Raw genomic sequence first — 19,529 nt, 5'->3', positions numbered from 1 at the left:
TTTGGGTAAGAAGGTTCATTTGACTCGGGGAGAAGGTGTTAGGCACTCCCCAAGTCCCGTAACTAGTACGGTTGCATACTTGATCTAATCGGCTTCTAAAATATTCAAGTTGAGGTAAAATCACGAAAAAAGCAAAATAAACACACATGAGGCTCGAGGTCGTCCCCACCTAATAAAAGAAAAAATAAAAATAAAAATAAAAATAGAAGTGCTACGAGTTCTACTATCGATCTCCAAGTACAAATACTTCGGGGCATACCCCGGAATAAAATATATACAAATCCTTCGGAGCATTCCCCAGATAAATTTAATTAAGGGAACGACCTTTCTGACTACAACAATGTGGAAACAATTGGTGAAGATTTGTTCTCATTACGGAGTAAGATAATACAAAATTTATTAACACAGCCTGATATATATATATATATATATATATATATATATATATATATATATATAGCAAGTGAAGATTGTGATCTCCAAGAAAGAAATTAGTAACTGTAAAGTTATATCTGAAACAAAGCAACAATAATAATAACATGATTGTGATCTTTAAACCAGAAAAATTTATTGACACCAGACACACTTAGCTAGGGAAACTTGAGGCTGAGTGGTAACATATTATCCACTCTTGTTTAAACTTTAATCAAGGAGTCAAATATGTCAGTATGCTTCAATGGTTCGACTCTCTATTCTCTCGTTTAATTGTTACTAAGCTCTCCTTATAAAAATGAACAGAACAACCATCTGTGGTTTTCCAGATGGTTCTCCTCAGGCCTGGATGACGAAATCCGAGATTCCTCGTCGTCTGAGTCCTAACATCATAGGAGAATAGGTGGGAACGTTTATTTACGAAAATGAGAGCGCTAGAATACCAAGACTTTATGTACGAAGTGCATTGAAAGGTAAACTGTTTGTTCCAAACACCTGGTTGGATCATTACCCATATATCATAAACAAATCCTTCAACAACGGTCATGAGGGCAATGAAGTCATCAAGCAATACCAGTCTCACATTGCGATGATTGAAAGCGCGCCCAACATCTGGACCTCCGATCTCTGCAAACACCTCATTGCCAAAGTCAAATGAAAGAACGCTACAATCATTAGAAGCACAACTCCCGCCGCCTAGCAGCCAATAATAAGTTCCATTTAAATAAGCAGTACCAAAGGCTTCTACACAGAATTCATGTATGAGATTTGTAGGTTCAAGGATTCTCCACGAATCCTTAGAACAAGAATAGACTGCTGCATATTGTCGAGGGATAGTATGATTTCCGATGTCATCCCAGAAAGACCGAAACCAAACAACCTTGTAGTCATTAGTCATGGGGTCTAATCCGAACCCAAACTGACGGTCCATTTGTTTGAAAGATGGTTGAAGCTCGAAGTTGGCTGCAGGAAGGGGCCTCACTTCCCTGGTGGCAGGATTCCACAATGACAAGGAGATGTCGAATATGCTGCCATCAATTTCTCGCTCCAACAAAAATAAGCCATCCACAGAACCTAAAAGGTACGTCATACCTCTAAAGCCCTGGAGATAATCAGGTGGATTTTCAAGTACACCATCATCTGAAACCGAAACAAAAGTGATCGGAGGGGAATCATGTGGGGCACTATGATCATAAATCAAGATTTGAGGGGATTTGCTCTTGCTGTTCCAATGCATGTGTTCTCTGATGAAGCTATGGCTCTTCATTATCTCGTACCAGTTCTTGCAGACACATTTGAATCGCAACAAGGACTCCACTGGCAACCTGAGTAGAATATCCACCGTTAAATCCTCAGGGAAAGGCCGACCACCATTACCGCTAGTAGCCATAATAGTTTCGGCCTTTGGGTACTGAGAGAGACAGAGAAAGAGGGAAAGAAGGTCAGATCGATCTGTTTTTTTTTTTCGTTTTCTGCTAATAGGCAGATGTTTAGATGGAGTGAGTTACCTATATTTTTCATTCTTTTAGACATCACTAATTATATGATTTAATTACTACCATCAGATGGAGTGCCTTATTATTCGATTTTTTTTAATCATTAAACTCCTCATTTAGTATTCTTCTGGGTTTAGGAGAGGTCATACTGTTCAATTATATTTGTTCTACCTTTTCCTTCTGAATGAGTATTAGTTTCATTGTATGTGTGTTATATGTGTTCCAATATCATGATTAAATATTAAATACTAACATGAATATATATTTAATAATATACTAGTTTCTCCACAGTCATGTAGTATACGGTTATGTAAGATAATATCAATATTATAAAAATAAATCTATGAGTAAATAATTATACATAAAAGATTAAACAAGTTTTTATGAATGAAAGTGCAAAATTTCATAAAATAAGAAAGCTTAGAGAATATATTAAAATTTATTATCAGTGAGTATTTTAAAATTAAACCTTGTTTGTGACCGTCACCTTTATCAACACTGTGGCAGTTTGATTTATTGCGATAAAATATTTCTCACAAAAATCTTATGATTCTTTCCCGTATGAAACTCACCCAAATTAGCAAGATTGGACACTTCAAAGTTGAGAATATTTTAATTTTATGAAAAATAAGTCAAGAACTAATTTCTGACAAATCAGAAGTACTAAGTAGCATCACATACATCGAAAGGAGCTAATTATCAAAGTGTAGGGAGTACTTAGTCATATTTTGAAAGGAGCATGGATCAATAGAGTTTGTTGAGTTATGTCATACATCGGTTGTTATAGGTATCTTGGTCTCTTTATATGGTCTTGGGCAGTCCACACCTCATAAGCTAGCTTTTGGGGTTGAGTTAGGCCAAAAGTCCATTCTTATCAGAGTTAGATTATGCCTTTTAAACTATTTTAAAAGTATGAACCATTTACCACAAACAAGCTCATACTCTTTTTTAATTTTCTAATGAACAGACCATTTCGCTAGGGGCAATCTTTTCAAAAGAATCGAGTGACATGTATTGAAACAAAACAAAGTAAAAAAAAAATATTAATAAGGACATAGTAGTACTCAAACAGATATTAACTTGGTGCAGTACAAAAATTTTGATGCTGACTAAGAGAAAATGAAAATACCAAATCCTCAGAAAAATAGTGGAACGAATAAAGGTTGAGCGGAAAATGAACCCTATATATGTTAGCTTCTAGGCTAGCATGTGTATTCTACGATCATCAAAATAACTCAGAAATTTAAACTCATCAAATGCAAAGCATGAAACAAGCAATCACTAAATGAGATCTCATAACTAAATCTCTAGAACAATGTAATTAGCTCTGTCGCACAAAATTTATTTAATAAAGGAAACTCTATGTGTGAAATTAATGTTTTGATTCAACTAACCAAAAAATAACAATTCTGTCTCCCCTCAACCTGTTAGCACATATCTGCTTTTAGCAAAAAGTCAATCAACACAAATAAGCAGACGAATACGTTAAGACATTGTTCAAATTATTTAGATATTAAAGGTACTTGATTGAACACTAACCAGGGGTAAATCAGGGACTTTTTATAAATTATAACCTCTCGTTCAACATTCTTTCAACCCTTTGTCGCACCTAAGAAAATCAAACAAATTAAAAGAATTTTGTCATGTGTAATACAGTCCAACAGAAGGACAATTCTTTCAAAAATACTGCGCATTTTACGTTTGACATCCATGTCGTTTGCCACTCAAAAGTCTATTTTGCATTAAAGGCTCAATGATCAATTAAAGTGATATAGTTCACTACATACTTACATTTACACACATATACACATACGTTTATCTATATATTCATGAGAATTATACAATTAATGCACTTTTAAATTAAACATGATAAGAAAGGTATTTCAAAAGCCAAAAACCTAAATTTAAGTCTTAATATGGAGCAATCAAACATATGATCTGTTGGATCTTGTGGAAACAAGCACTCAACCAAGAAAAGGGGGCAAACCACAGTCTACTGATATATGTAATACATACTGTGTTTAGTACTTGCTAGAAGAAGCCAAGTGCTAGCAACTATACGTAAATATGCCTTCAATAAAATATCTGAAACACCATTCTTATCAGAAACGATGGCAACTCTTCAAAACAGCCGTGTGTTGGCTTTTGTTAGTAGTAGGCAGTTTTTCTTTTTTTCTTTTTTTAAAATAGGATATATTTGGTTAATGAAAAAGATATTTTGGTAATTTGACTTTTAAGTTAGGGGCTTCCTACTTTTGATATAATATAGATTTGAATTCTGTCTAATCCGGGATTAGTTGATACTTTTTTCATTTGTAACTATGAGCGATCCTCTGTACCAGACCCGAGCTATTCTCTTATGGGCAGTTCCGGAACTAATGGTTACAGTACTAATTTGCTTAGCTTCGAATATATTTTACACACTTTTATTCACTTTCTTTGCTGACACCTGTTGCAGTTTAATTCATGAGTGTTGAAGTTTGGCAAAATGCCAAAGTCCCACATCGGTTGGGAGTTGAGTTTGGGGGGGATTTTCCCCCTATAAAAGAAGGCCTAATGTTTAGGATGTAAACACACCTCTCATTTGCCTTCTCATATGTTTAAGACATTTGTATCTTCTCTCTTTAGTATTATTTCACTTGTATTTTTGGAGTGGAATAAAATATTGGTTGTGTCCGAGGAGTAGGCAAAATTAGCCGAACCTCGTAAATTCTGGTGTTCCCTTTATTGTTGCTTTATTGTCTTATTTATTATTTGGTGGCTGTCATAATTTTTGGTATAGTAGTTGTGACTTATTCACACTATATACATTTGGCTTCCGCAACAATTGGTATCAGAGCCAAGGTACTGTCTAAGTATGCTCTGTGGTTGCAGCATAGTCTGATCTTCCACATCAGAAAAGATTTATCTTGGTAACTGAGTCAAGGTTCTGTCTGAGTATGCTCTGTGGTTGCAGCTTAGTCTGATCTTCTACATCAGAAAGGAAATAATCTTGATTTGTGTCGTCAGCTATTAAATAATATTTGTGTCAAATATGGGAGACAATAAACAAGAAGAATCTACATCAAGTGTCAACAATACGTCATCATTGGCATCTTCGCTTATGACAAGAATTGTGTCAAATGCGAAATTTGCGGTAGAAATATTTGACGGGTCCGGACATTTTGGGATGTGGCAAGGCGAGGTTCTAGATGTCCTTTTTCAACAAGGGCTAGATCTGGCCATTGAAGAAAAGAAACCAGATGTTATTGGAGAAGAAGATTGGAGAATTATCAACCGTGTTGCTTGCGGTACCATTCGATCCTACCTTGCTAGAGAGCAGAAATATCCATACACAAAGGAAACTTCTGCAAGTAAATTATGGAAAGCACTGGAGGATAAATTTTTGAAGAAAAATAGTCAAAATAAATTGTACATGAAGAAGAGACTGTTTCACTTCACCTATGTTCCTGGTACCACGATGAATGAACATATCACCAGTTTCAATAAGTTGGTCACAGATTTGCAAAATATGGATACAACTTATGATGATGGTGACTTGGCCTTGATGTTGTTGGCGTCACTTCCTGATGAGTACGAGCACCTTGAAACTACTCTACTCCATGGAAATGACGAAGTTTCTCTCAGAGAAGTTTGTTCGGCTTTGTACAGCTATGAACAAAGAAAGCGAGAAAAACAGAAGGGCGGAGAAGGAGAAGCACTGTTTGTGAGGGGTCGTCCTCAAAATCAAACGAGGACAAAGAAGGGAAGATCCAAGTCAAGATCCAGACCCAGCAAAGATGAATGTGCCTTTTGTCGAGAAAAAGGGCACTGGAAGAAAGACTGTCCGAAGTTGAAGAATAAGGCCAAATATAATAATGGAAAGGCCATTATGGATTCAAATGTAGCTGATTGTGATGATTCAGACTTCTCATTAGTTACAACAGAGTCATCAACATCATCAGACATATGGTTGATGGACTCGGCTTGTAGCTATCATATGTGTCCCAACAGGGACTGGTTCGTGGATTTTCAAGAAGGAGAATATGGAATTATTCACACAGCGGATAACAGCCCTCTTACCTCATATGGGATTGGTTCAATACGATTAAGGAACCACGATGGAATGATCAGAACATTAACAGATGTTCGATATGTACCAGATTTGAAGAAGAATCTCATCTCTGTGGGAGCCCTTGAATCAAAAGGGTTCAAAATCATTGCAGAAAATGGAGTGATGAGAGTATGCTCCGGTGCACTAGTGGTAATGAAGGCTAATCGGAAGAATAATAATATGTACCGCTATCGTGGCAGTACAGTTATTGGGACAGCGACAGTGACATCCAGTGACGACAAAGAGGCAGAAGCAACCAAGCTATGACACATGCGCTTGGGACATGCTGGAGGAAAATCCTTGAAAACTCTATCAGATCAAGGATTGTTAAAAGGAGTCAAGGCTTGCAACTTGGAGTTTTGTGAGCATTGTGTTAAAGGGAAACAGACAAGGGTTAAATTTGGTACAGCGATCCATAATACTAAAGGCATTTTGGATTATGTACACTCTGATGTTTGGGGTCCTTCCAAAACACCTTCATTGGGTGGGAAGCACTATTTTGTAACCTTTGTTGATGATTTTTCCCGAAGAGTATGGGTGTATACAATGAAGAGCAAAGATGAAGTGTTGGGAATTTTTCTCAAATGGAAGACGATGGTGGAGAATCAAACAGGCAAGAGGATCAAGTGTATTCGCACAGACAATGGAGGTGAATACAAAAATGATCATTTCAATAAGGTCTGTGAAAATGATGGCATCGTCCGACACTTCACTGTTAGACATACACCACAACAGAATGGAGTGGCAGAACGTATGAACCGGACCTTGCTGGAGAAGGTACGGTGTATGTTGTCCAATGCTGGCTTGGGCAAAGAATTTTGGGCTGAGGCAGTTACATATGCATGCCACCTCATTAATTGCTTACCATCTGCTGATATTGATGACAAGACACCATTTGAAAAATGGTACGGAAAACCTGCTGTAGATTATAACTCTTTGCACGTGTTTGGCTCAACTGCATATTATCATGTGACAGAGTCAAAATTGGATCCAAGGGCAAAGAAGGCTATTTTTATGGGAATTACTTCTGGAGTCAAAGGATATCGCTTATGGTGTCCTATGACAAAGAAAGTAATATTCAGCAGGGATGTTACCTTTGATGAATCTGCTATGGTAAATAAGGTAACAGAAGATACCAAACAAAATAAAGGTGCTTCTAAGCAGGTGGAGTTTGAGGGAAAATTTATTTTTCCTACACAAGAAGCAGAGGAGGAAACAAATGAAGATTACCCTCTGGAAGGAGAGCCAGTAGAGGAGATTCCAACTCAGGAACCTCAACAACAACTTGAATCAATAGCAACCAGCAGGCCAAAAAGAACAATAACGAAACCTGTTCGTCTCATAGAGACGGTTGCTTGTGCAACCTCAATTGTAGCTGATGATGTTCCTACCACTTATAAAGACGCTGTCCAAAGTTCAGAAGAATATAAGTGGAGGATTGCCATGAATGATGAAATACAGTCCCTTCATCAGAATCATACATGGAGATTGGCCAATCTCCCGAAGGGAAAGAAAGCAATTGGGTGCAAATGGGTATTTGCAAAGAAGGAAGGATTTCCTAACCAAGTAGATGTTCGCTACAAAGCAAGATTGGTGGCCAAAGGATATGCTCAAAAGGAGGGAATTGATTACAATGAAGTATTTTCTCCAGTTGTAAAACATTCCTCCATTAGAATTATGTTGGCTTTGGTAGCACAATTGGATTTGGAACTAGTTCAGATGGATGTAAAAACTGCGTTTTTACATGGAAACTTGGAGGAGGAAATCTACATGACTCAGCCAGAAGGATTCAAAGTTGTTGGAAAAGAAAATATGGTGTGCAAACTTGAAAAATCGTTGTACGGATTGAAGCAATCTTCTAGACAATGGTACAAGCGATTTGACGAGTTTATGTTGCGGCAAGGGTACAAGAGAAGCAAATACGATCATTGTGTGTATTTGCACAAGCTTAAAGATGGTTCCTTTGTATATCTTCTCCTATATGTTGATGATATGTTGATAGCTTCCAAGAATTCGGAAGAAATTGATAAGTTGAAGATTCAACTGAAGAAGGAGTTCGAGATGAAGGATTTGGGTGAGGCAAAGAAAATTCTTGGCATGGAGATAATTAGAGATAGACGTTCAAAGAAACTCTGTTTATCTCAAAAGGAATATTTGAAGAGAGTACTTCAACGTTTTGGCATAGATGACAAGACTAAGCCAGTTAGTACTCCACTTGCTCCCCATTTTAAGTTGAGTACTACTATGTCGTTAAAGGATGAAGCTGAACGAGAGTATATGTCAAAGGTACCATACGCAAATGCTGTTGGTAGCTTGATGTATGCAATGGTTTGCACAAGGCCTGACATTTCACAAGTTGTTGGAGTTATTAGCAGATATATGCACAATCCAGGGAAGGAGCATTGGCAAGCTGTGAAGTGGATTCTACGGTATATTCATAATACTGTAGATGTCGGGTTAGTTTTTGAGCAGGAAGACAATCAGTCTGTAGTTGGATATTGTGACTCAGATTTTGCGGGTGATCTGGACAAACGAAGATCAACTACTGGTTATGTGTTTACTTTTGCAAAGGCACCAGTTAGTTGGAAGTCTACTTTGCAGTCAACAGTTGCTTTGTCTACAACAGAGGCAGAGTACATGGCTATTACAGAGGCTGTGAAGGAGGCAATTTGGCTTCAAGGATTGCTAAAGGAGCTTGGTGTTGAACAAAAAGGTATCACAATTTTTTGTGATAGTCAAAGTGCTATTCAATTAGCGAAGAACCAAGTTTATCATGCAAGGACGAAGCACATTGATGTTCGGTATCATTTCGTACGAGAAATCATAGAAGAAGGTGGAGTCACGGTGAAGAAAATTCATACTACAGAGAATCCTGCTGATATGCTGACAAAGGTGGTGACTGCGGTCAAGTTTCAACATTGTTTGGATTTGATCAACATTGTTGAACACTGAAGATTGAAGATGAAGACACAACCAAAATTTGTTATTGAGAGAGAATTGAAAATGTGGAATTTTGCCAAGGTGGAGATTTGTTGAAGTTTGGCAAAATGCCAAAGTCCCACATTGGTTGGGAGTTAAGTTTGGGGGGGATTTTTCCCCTATAAAAGAAGGCCTAATGTTTAGGATTGAAACACACCTCTCATTTGCCTTCTCATCTGTTTAAGGCATTTGTATCTTCTCTCTTTAGTATTATTTCACTTGTATTTTTGGAGTGGAATAAAATATTGGTTGTGTCCGAGGAGTAGGCAAAATTAGCCGAACCTCGTAAATTCTGGTGTTCCCTTTATTGTTTCTTTATTGTCTTATTTATTATTTGGTGGTTGTTATAATTTTTGGTATAGTAGTTTTGACTTATTCACACTATATACATTTGGCTTCCGCAACAATGAGTTTATTTTTTTTACTAATACAGAGAGAGAAAGAGAGAGCCATTGAGATGGAAAAATATTGAACTACGTGTACTAGCAGGGGATGCTTCATTTATTTTACTGATGAACTCAAAGACATACTTTAAAATTTTAGCGCGATTGCACCTATGAATGTACCTGAAAAATTTTCTAGCAATGTTTCTATCCGCTAAATATTACCAAGGAACTAACGGGAGATAAATGTAGCAAATCATTTTGTGTTTCCCTTGCACTCTTATATGATAGAAATCAAATATATTGTTATATATATGGCTCAAAGTTTATGATTCTACTTCTACGGTTCTACCTATTCAAACTGCAGCTTTAAATAATAGCTTCTGGACCTTTACTGTTTGTGGAACTAATGTTTTGCCTTTCTGTTCTATAGAAGAAGTAGTGGTTAGCCCCCACGGGCCCAACCCAACTCTAAAAACAAAGATTGGAATTTAAGTACTAGCGGTAATGGTGGCCGGCCTTTCCCTGAGGATTTAGCAGTGGATATTCTACTCAGGTTGCCAGTGGAGTCCTTGTTGCGATTCAAGTGCGTCTACAAGAACTGGTACGAGATAATGAAGAGCCATAGCTTCATCAGAGAACACATGAATTGGAACAGCAAGAGCAAATCCCCTTAAATCCTGATTTATGATCATAGTGCCCTGGATGATTCCCCTCCTATCACTTTTATTTCAGTTTTAGATGCTGGTGTACTTGAAAATCCACCTTGGAGGGTTACAGTACCTTAGCTTTATGTTTTGATGATCTAACAAACTTACTGTCAAAGAACCAGATAAGGAACCTGACACACTTGGTACACAACTCAAATCAACAAACTCCAGCTACTGTGAGTTACTATGACTTCAGAAGATAAAGAATCAACACAGGGACCTGCTCTCCTTGTGTTTTGCTGACAGCAGTACGAAGTCAATTGTCTACAGCTGGAAAGTGACTGCCTGCACTGTACACGCAAGCAGTGCAGCACATTATTGCAGACACTCCCCTTTGACCAACCAAGTGATTACATCATTGAAGTGATGTCATCCAAATTGTATTAACAAGTTTATTACAACAAAACATCACTTGAATACTTGGGAATTCATTCATGCACTCCAACCATTCATTTGTCAAGTATTCAATTCTCAAGTGCATCAAGAACAAAGAACAACACTACTACGAACCAGTTCCTATAGCAAGTATCTTGTATGTCCTTAATTGAGTTGTAACTTTGTAATTGTTCTTCATTGTAATTCGTACTTTGCTTATCTAGAAGCGTTACTTAGGAACCCCTTGTAAATTATAAACCTTTAGTGTTCATGGAGAATCCTTGAACCTACAAATCTCATACATGAATTATGTGTTGAAGCCTTTGGTACTGCTTATTTAAATGGAACTTATTATTGGCTGTTATGCGGCAGGGGTTGTACTTCTGGGGTTGTACTTCTGATGATTGTAGCGTCTTTCATTTAACTTTGGTCATGAGGTGTTTGTAGAGATCGGAGCGCCAAGTTGGGCGCGCTTTCAATCATTTCAATGTGAGAGTGGTATTACTTGATAACTTCATTGCCCTCATGACCATTTTTGAAGGTTATGTTTATGATATATGGGTAATGATCCAACCAGATGTTTGGAACAAACAATTTACCTTTCAATGCACTTCAAATATAAGGTCTTGGTATTCTAGCGCTCTCATTTTTATAAATAAACGTTCCCGCCTATTCTCCTATGATAGGAATCTCGGATTTCGTTATCCAGGCCTGAGGAGAGCCATTTGGAAAACCACAGATGGCTGTTCCGTTCATTTTTATAAGGAGAGCTTAGTAACAATTAAACGAGAGAATGCAGAGCCGAACCACTAAAGCTTACTGACGTATTTGACTCCTTGATTAAGTTTGATTTTTAACCATGAGGAGTACTACTACTCAGGGTTATGTTGATTTCCTATCTTATTATTGTTATTAGTGTATCACGTTGTTTCAATTGTAATCAAAATTATTATCTTCTGGTTTGAAATCACTTGTTTCCTATGTTATTGTTGTTATTGGTGTCTAGCAGGATAGAGAGGCAAGAAATGTTTTGAGCCACAGTTCCATATAACTTCTTAATATAATTCTTGACGGTCGTGTCTGAAAACAATTGTTAGTAGATTCACGGAGAAAGGAGAAAAAAATTGAGCAACTGAATAATGAATATAACCATTCTGATGAGCTCTTTTTATCTGAATTTTAGTTTGCAACTTGAATAGAGAAATCTTTGAAATGAAAGAAAGTTGCATCATTCACACAAATGTGCATAAAGAATTACTACTACATGCTAATATTTGGTTCTTCTTCACATCATAACTTGATAAACAATTGCCCCACCCTGTTTAGCAATCCCTTTGGCCGCTGGACAAGAAGCATAAGGTCACTTCACCCACCAATTAAAACTTAGTAGGCGTTTGGACATAAGAATTGTAAAATTCGAAAAAATGGTGAAATTTTTTTTTCAAGTGAAAATGATATTTAAATTTAGAGTCGTGCTTGGACATAAATTTCAGTTTGGGTTGTTTTTGAAGTTTTGTGAGCAGAGACAGACCTATGGCTTATGTTGAGGGTCATCAAACCCCGTAAATTTTGGCAGAAATCTTGTATATATATATATGTATAACTTGAAAATGGTTAATTTAAATCACTTGACACCCTTAACGCTAAAATCCTTTAGGGGGGCATTGATTGAACAGAATATTGTGCCCCCGTCACATTAAATTACTGGGTCCGCTTCTGTTTGTGAGTGATGTGAGTGAAAATTTTAAAAAATAGCTTTTTGCAGTTTTTCAAATTTTCGAAAATTTCCAATGCATCTTCAAGTGAAAATTGAAAATTTTATGAACAAACGCTGATTTCGGAAAAAAGTAATTTCTTTTGAAAAAAAGGAAATTTTTTTTATATGTCCAAACGGGCTCTTATCTTCTCCATGGCCTTATTATGACACAAGATCAGCATTGTGCCTCCCTTTGGCTTAGGTGGTGTGCTGATGAACTTGTCAAATTCTTTAACATGAATGCAGCAGAATTTTCGGTGCGATATCAAATAAAACAAGAAAGCCTCAGCTTCATTGGAATGGTTCTTTGAATATTAAGTCGACTAAAGACAACTAAGAGAAGATGAATTGTGCTCATATATGGCTAAGTAGTTTGGGGTTGATAATTAGTTAATTAATTGATTAGATTAATCTTCCTAAAGCTAATTATAAAAACAGAGAGATGCCTTACGAAGGTCTTGTTGCGATCATTCACCACAAATAACTCATTCCTTACATACACATTTTCTATAGTAGTACTGTTTATTATGGAGTTGATAGTAATTCTCTTGCTAATGACTATTCTTTGCACCCCCGAGTTACACTGATCAAACTCAATATCAAGTTATGATGGTTATACTCCAGTGACCTCCCACTGTTGGTGAAGCCAAATGTATATAGTGTGAATGAGTCACAACTACTATATCAAAAATTATGACAGCCACCAAATAATAAATAAGACAATAAAGCAACAATAAAAGGAACACCAGAATTTACGAGGTTCGGCCAATTTTGCCTACTTCCTCGGACACAACCAATATTTTATTCCACTCCAAAAATACAAGTGAAATAATACTAAAGAGAGAAGATACAAATGCCTTAAGAAGATAAGAAGGCAAATGAGAGGCGTGTTTAAATCCTAAACATTAGACCTTCTTTTATAGGGAGAAATTCTTCCCAAATTAAGTCTCCCACCGATGTGGGAGTTTGCCATTTTCAACAAATCTCCACCTTGGCAAATTTTCACATCTTCAATTCTCTCTCAATAACAAATTTTGGTTGTGTCTTCATCTTCAATCTTCAGTGTTCAACAATGTTGATCAAATCCAAACAATGTTGAAACTTGACCGCAGTCACCACCTTTGTCAGCATATCAGCAGGATTCTCTGTAGTATGAATTTTCTTCACCGTGACTCCACCTTCTTCTATGATTTCTCGTACGAAATGATACCGAACATCAATGTGCTTCGTCCTTGCATGATAAACTTGGTTCTTCGCTAATTGAATAGCACTTTGACTATCACAAAAAATTGTGATACCTTTTTGTTCAACACCAAGCTCCTTTAGCAATCCTTGAAGCCAAATTGCCTCTTTCACAGCCTCTGTAATAGCCATGTACTCTGCCTCTGTTGTAGACAAAGCAACTGTTGACTGCAAAGTAGACTTCCAACTAACTGGTGCCTTTGCAAAAGTAAACACATAACCAGTAGTTGATCTTCGTTTGTCCAGATCACCCGCAAAATCTGAGTCACAATATCCAACTACAGACTGATTGTCTTCCTGCTCAAAAACTAACCCGACATCTACAGTATTATGAATATACCGTAGAATCCACTTCACAGCTTGCCAATGCTCCTTCCCTGGATTGTGCATATATCTGCTAATAACTCCAACAGCTTGTGAAATGTCAGGCCTTGTGCAAACCATTGCATACATCAAGCTACCAACAACATTTGCATATGGTACCTTTGACATATACTCTCGTTCAGCTTCATCCATTGGCGACATAATAGTACTTAGCTTAAAATGGGATGCAAGTGGAGTACTAACTGGCTTAGTCTTGTCATCTATGCCAAAACGTTGAAGTACTCTCTTCAAATATTCCTTTTGAGATAAACAGAGTTTCTTTGAACGTCTATCTCTAATTATCTCCATGCCAAGAATTTCCTTTGCCTCACCCAAATCCTTCATCTCGAACTCCTTCTTCAGTTGAATCTTCAACTTATCAATTTCTTCCGAATTCTTGGAAGCTATCAAGATATCATCAACATATAGGAGAAGATATACAAAGGAACCATCTTTAAGCTTGCGCAAATACACACAATGATCGTATTTGCTTCTCTTGTACCCTTGACGCAACATAAACTCGTCAAATCGCTTGTACCATTGTCTAGAAGATTGTTTCAATCCGTACAATAATTTTTCAAGTTTGCACACCATATTTTCTTTTCCAGCAACTTTGAATCCTTCTGGCTAAGTCATGTAGATTTTCTCCTCCAAGTTTCCATGTAAAAACGCAGTTTTTACATCCATCTGAACTAGTTCCAAATCCAACTGTGCTACCAAAGCCAACATTATTCTAATTGAGGAATGTTTTACAATTGGAGAAAACACTTCATTGTAATCAATTCCCTCCTTTTGAGCATATCCTTTGGCCACCAATCTTGCTTTGTAGCGAACATCTTCTTGGTTAGGAAATCCTTCTTTCTTTGCAAATACTCATTTGCACCCAATTGCTTTCTTTCCCATCGGGAGATTGGCCAATATCCACGTATGATTCTGATGAAGGGATTGTATTTCATCATTCATGTCAATCCTCCACTTATCTTCTTCTGAACTTTGGACTGCGTCTTTATAAGTGGTAGGAATATCATCAGCTACAATTGAGGCGGCACAAGCAACCGTCTCTATAAGACGAACAGGTTTTGTTATTGTCCTTTTTGGCCTGCTAGTTGCAATTGATTCAAGTTGTTGTTGAGGTTCCTGAGTTGGAATCTCCCTCTCTACTGGCTCTTCTTCCAGAGGATAATCTTCATTTGTTTCCTCCTCTAATTCTTGTGTAGGAAAAATAAATTTTCCCTCAAACTCCACCTGCTTAGAAGCACCCTCATTTTGTTTGGTATCTTCTGTTACCTTATTTACCATAACAGATTCATCAAAGGTAACATCCCAGTTGTATATTACTTTCTTTGTCATAGGACACCATAAACGATATCCTTTGACTCCAGAAGTAATCCCCATAAAAATAGCCTTCTTTGCCCTTGGATCCAATTTTGACTTTGTCACATGATAATATACAGTTGAGCCAAATACGTGCAAAGAGTCATAATCTACAGCAGGCTTTCCATACCATTTTTCAAATGGTGTCTTGCCATCAATAGCAGCAGATGGTAGACGATTAATGAGGTGGTATGCATATGTAACTGCCTCAGCCCAAAATTGTTTGCCCAAGCCAGCATTGGACAACATACACCATACCTTCTCCAGCAAGGTCCGGTTCATACGTTCTACCACTCCATTATGTTGTGGTATATGTCTGACAGTGAAGTGTCGGACGATGCCATCATTTTCACAGACCTTATTGAAATGATCATTTTTGTATTCACCTCCATTGTCCGTGCGAATACATTTGATCCTCCTGCCTGTTTGATTCTCCACCATCGTCTTCCATTTGAGAAAAATTCCCAACACTTCATCTTTGCTCTTCATTGTATACACCCATACTCTTCGGAAAAAATCATCAACAAAGGTTACAAAATAGTGCTTCCCACCCAATGAAGGTGTTTTGGAAGGACCCCAAACATCAGAGTGTACATAATCCAAAATGCCTTTAGCATTATGGATCGCTGTACCAAATTTAACCCTTGTCTGTTTCCCTTTGATACAATGCTCGCAAAACTCCAAGTTGCAAGCCTTTACTCCTTTTAACAATCCTTGATCTGATTAAGTTTTCAAGGATTTTCCTCCAGCATGTCCCAAGCGCATGTGCCATAGCATGGTTGCTTCTGCCTTTTTTTCGTCACTGGATGTTACTGTCGTTGTCCCAATAACTGTACTACCGCGATAACGGTACATGTTATTGTTCTTTCGATTGGCCTTCATTACCACTAGTGCACCAAAGCATACTCTCATCACTCCATTTTCTGCAATGATTTTGAACCCTTTTGATTCTAGGGCTCCCACAAAGATGAGATTTTTCTTCAAACCCGGTACATATCGAACATCTATTAATGTTCTGATCATTCCATCATGGTTCCTTAATCGTATTGAACAAATGCCATATGAGGTAAGAAGTCTGTTATCCGCTGTGTGAACGACTCCATATTCTCCTTCTTGAAAATCCACGAACCAGTCCCTGTTGGGACACATATGATAGCTACAAACCGAGTCCATCAACCATATGTCTGATAATGTTGATGGCTCTATTGTAACTAATGAGAAGTCTGAATCATCACCATCACCTACATTTGAATCCATAATGACTTTTCCATTATTATGTTTGGCCTTATTCTTCAACTTCGGACAGTCTTTCTTCCAGTGCCCCTTTTCTCGACAAAAGGAACATTCATATTTGCTGGGTCTAATTCTTGACTTGGATCTCCTTTCTTTGTCCTCGTTTGATTTTGAGAACGAGCCCTCACAACCAGTGCTTCTCCTTCTCCGCCTTTCTGTTTTTCTCCTTTTCTTTGTTCATAGTTGTACAAAGACGAACAAACTTCTCTGAGAGAAATTTCATCATTTCCATGGAGTAGACTCTTTTCAAGGTGCTCGTACACATTAGGAAGTGACCCCAACAACATCAAGGCCAAGTCACCATCATCAAAAGTTGCATCCATATTTTGCAAATCTGTGACCAACTTATTGAAACTGGTGATATGTTCATTCATCGTGGTACCTGGAACATACTATGCTGCAACCACAGAGCATACTTAGATAGTACCTTGACTCTGATACCAATTGTTGCGGAAGCCAAATGTATATAGTGTAAATGAGTCACAACTACTATACCAAAAATTATGAGAGCCACCAAATAATAAATAAGACAATAAAGTAACAATAAAAAGAACACCAAAATTTACGAGGTTCGGCCAATTTTGTCTACTTCCTCGGACACAACCAATATTTTATTCCACTCAAAAAATACAAGTGAAATAATACTAAAGAGAGAAGATACAAATGCCTTAAGAAGATAAGAAGGCAAATGAGAGGTGTGTTTAAATCCTAAACATTAGGCCTTCTTTTATAGGGAGAAATTTTTCCCAAATTAAGTCTCCCACCGATATGGGAGTTTGCCATTTTCAACACCCACTTTTTGTGCCGTGAACACCTGCTACAACGTACTGAGGAACTGTTCCACATCTACGGCGTTTGGCATGCGACTGTTAGAGGAGTAAGCTTAACCTGTCAATGTCGTTCACCTCCAACTGAAGACAAAAAAAAACTAGAAAGTTAGGCTAGCTCATGACCTTAAAGACTAGAAAATTGGAGGCAAACGACATTGACAGGTTAAGCTTACTCCTTTAGCAGTCGCTGCCCAAAGGCCATGGATGTAGTACCGGTGTAGCAGGTATTCATGGTAGAAAAGGTGGGAGGCCATTGGAGTACAACTATCCTAACTTGGTATTGGTTCTGACCGGTAGTAACTCGAGGGTGCCAAGAACCATTATTAGCAAAAAAATTACTGTCAACTCCAAAACTAAACACTACTGTAGCAAGTATGTATGAAAGGATTGGTTGATTTGTGGTGAATGATGATAAGCTGGTGTGGTGGATGATCGATCATCTTCCGCTATTTATAAAGGATTTTTAAGGCATGCATGTGAGTACTATTCCAAGTGGTTTGGGAGTACGTTATTCATGCTTAATTGGTTATGCTGTTTCCTATCTTATTATTGTTATTAGTATCCGTACTCGCTCATTGCGCGGAGAATATTATAGGAGTATAATTTATCATATAAAAATGTTAGTTTAAAAACACAGCAGATACAAAGGAGCGTGAAGAATTCCGGTTTTGTTATATTCATTGGCTCGTTCGTTATATTTGTTTGAGTCTTTTTGCTTTTCATGATATTTATGTACATAATCGACGCTCACTGTATGTATCAAACAAAAATACAAGAATTTATAAAGAATGAGTATAGCAGCATGATTTTAATTTGAACTCAATTAGAGGATAGGTTTGTTTAGATACAAATCCAAGTAAATCAATATTTTTTGGTAATTTAAATTTTTATTACCAGGGAAAATATGTACAAGTATAACAAAAACCCTTCACTATCATTCTACAGTTGGACATGCAGCCCCAACTATAGAAGGTCTAGTAACTAACCAACACCAAATCTAAGGAAATACAAGGACTATCTAAGGATAAAAGTTTAGAATATGCAGAATCTTCACTAAGTTGGATTTTAAACTCCCCTAGCAATGGACCTCTTGGATTATTAATCTGAGCATGTCCTCACTTCTCCTCTTTTGGTTATGAAAAATTCTCCAATTCCTCTCTTTCCATATGTGGTAAACAACACACGTTAGTAGCATTCGGTAATGGCTGCTGATGGTCTCCAACCTGATACAAACTGTGTAGCCCAACTGATCTCTTCAGCCCATCCTTTGACGTCTCTATTTATTCCAGCCCATTGCAATAGTTTCCTCCATATAGCCGCTGAGTAGTTACATTCAAAAAACAGGTGCTCATGATCCTCGTCAGCTCCTTCACACAGGGTACAAACTGGATTGGTTAAAATACCCCATTTGATAAGCCTATCCCTGGTGTATAGCCTGCCTTGTATGGCTATGCATACAATAAAGATCCATTTAGGGCAGCTATCATTATTATTGTTTAACCACAAAATAGAATTTTAGTCAAAGCTAGAATTTAGAAGAATGCGGGTTACTGATAATCAAAAGAATATATAAAAGAAAGTAATTTAAGATAGCCAAAATATAATCAGGATAAAAATCAGTAAAGCAAAGTGTATTCCAATAGTCTTCTGTGTCTATAAGTGATCAGATTCCTTCCTTTTATAGGTATCTTGAAGATATGCGTTTTCCCTAAATCATAATGAGGCTATAATGAATAATTAAAGACATTAAATGCTACGTTACATAATCATTATAATCAATACAAATTCTCTAACGTATCCAGTACTTAATGCCTGTCAAATTCTGTATCTGCGCTCTCTAATGTGGTCAGATCTATTCCTTGAGATAAATGACTTAAATAGGTACGAGCACTGAATCCTTTGAATGTCCACCTGTGCCTCTTCCTTTGCCTTTACTCGTTTCTATTGCTGCTCGCACCTAATTATAAATCTTTAACTATTTGACCAGTCCACATGTATCAACATGTCACCTATATATATAAATACAATTTTTCCCAATACAATTATACAACAGTTTCCTCCATGCAACCTTTGGAAACTCTCCCCTAAGTTTGTTGTATATGTCTCTGATGGAGTAACAATCTGCAGTCATCACCTCTTCCACTCTAATATTTGCTTCAGTTAGGTACCTGGCAGCACCTAAAATCTTTTGAGTAAACCATGA

At 37.3% G+C, this 19,529-nt stretch overlaps 1 protein-coding gene across 1 annotated transcript; it reads right to left on the bottom strand.

Moving 5' to 3' along the window:
* Positions 1 to 673: 673 nt before the first annotated feature.
* LOC104235648 (F-box/kelch-repeat protein At3g23880-like) lies at positions 674 to 1,822 on the bottom strand. The gene has a single exon (XM_009789462.2). It carries the CDS (start codon positions 1,820 to 1,822, stop codon positions 674 to 676), a length of 1,149 nt encoding a protein of 382 aa, XP_009787764.2.
* Positions 1,823 to 19,529: the final 17,707 nt, after the last annotated feature.

The sequence above is a fragment of the Nicotiana sylvestris genome, chromosome 8 (assembly GCF_000393655.2).
Source record: "Nicotiana sylvestris chromosome 8, ASM39365v2, whole genome shotgun sequence".
Taxonomy (NCBI): domain Eukaryota; kingdom Viridiplantae; phylum Streptophyta; class Magnoliopsida; order Solanales; family Solanaceae; genus Nicotiana; species Nicotiana sylvestris.
This window is presented reverse-complemented; position numbering and strand designations above follow the sequence as displayed.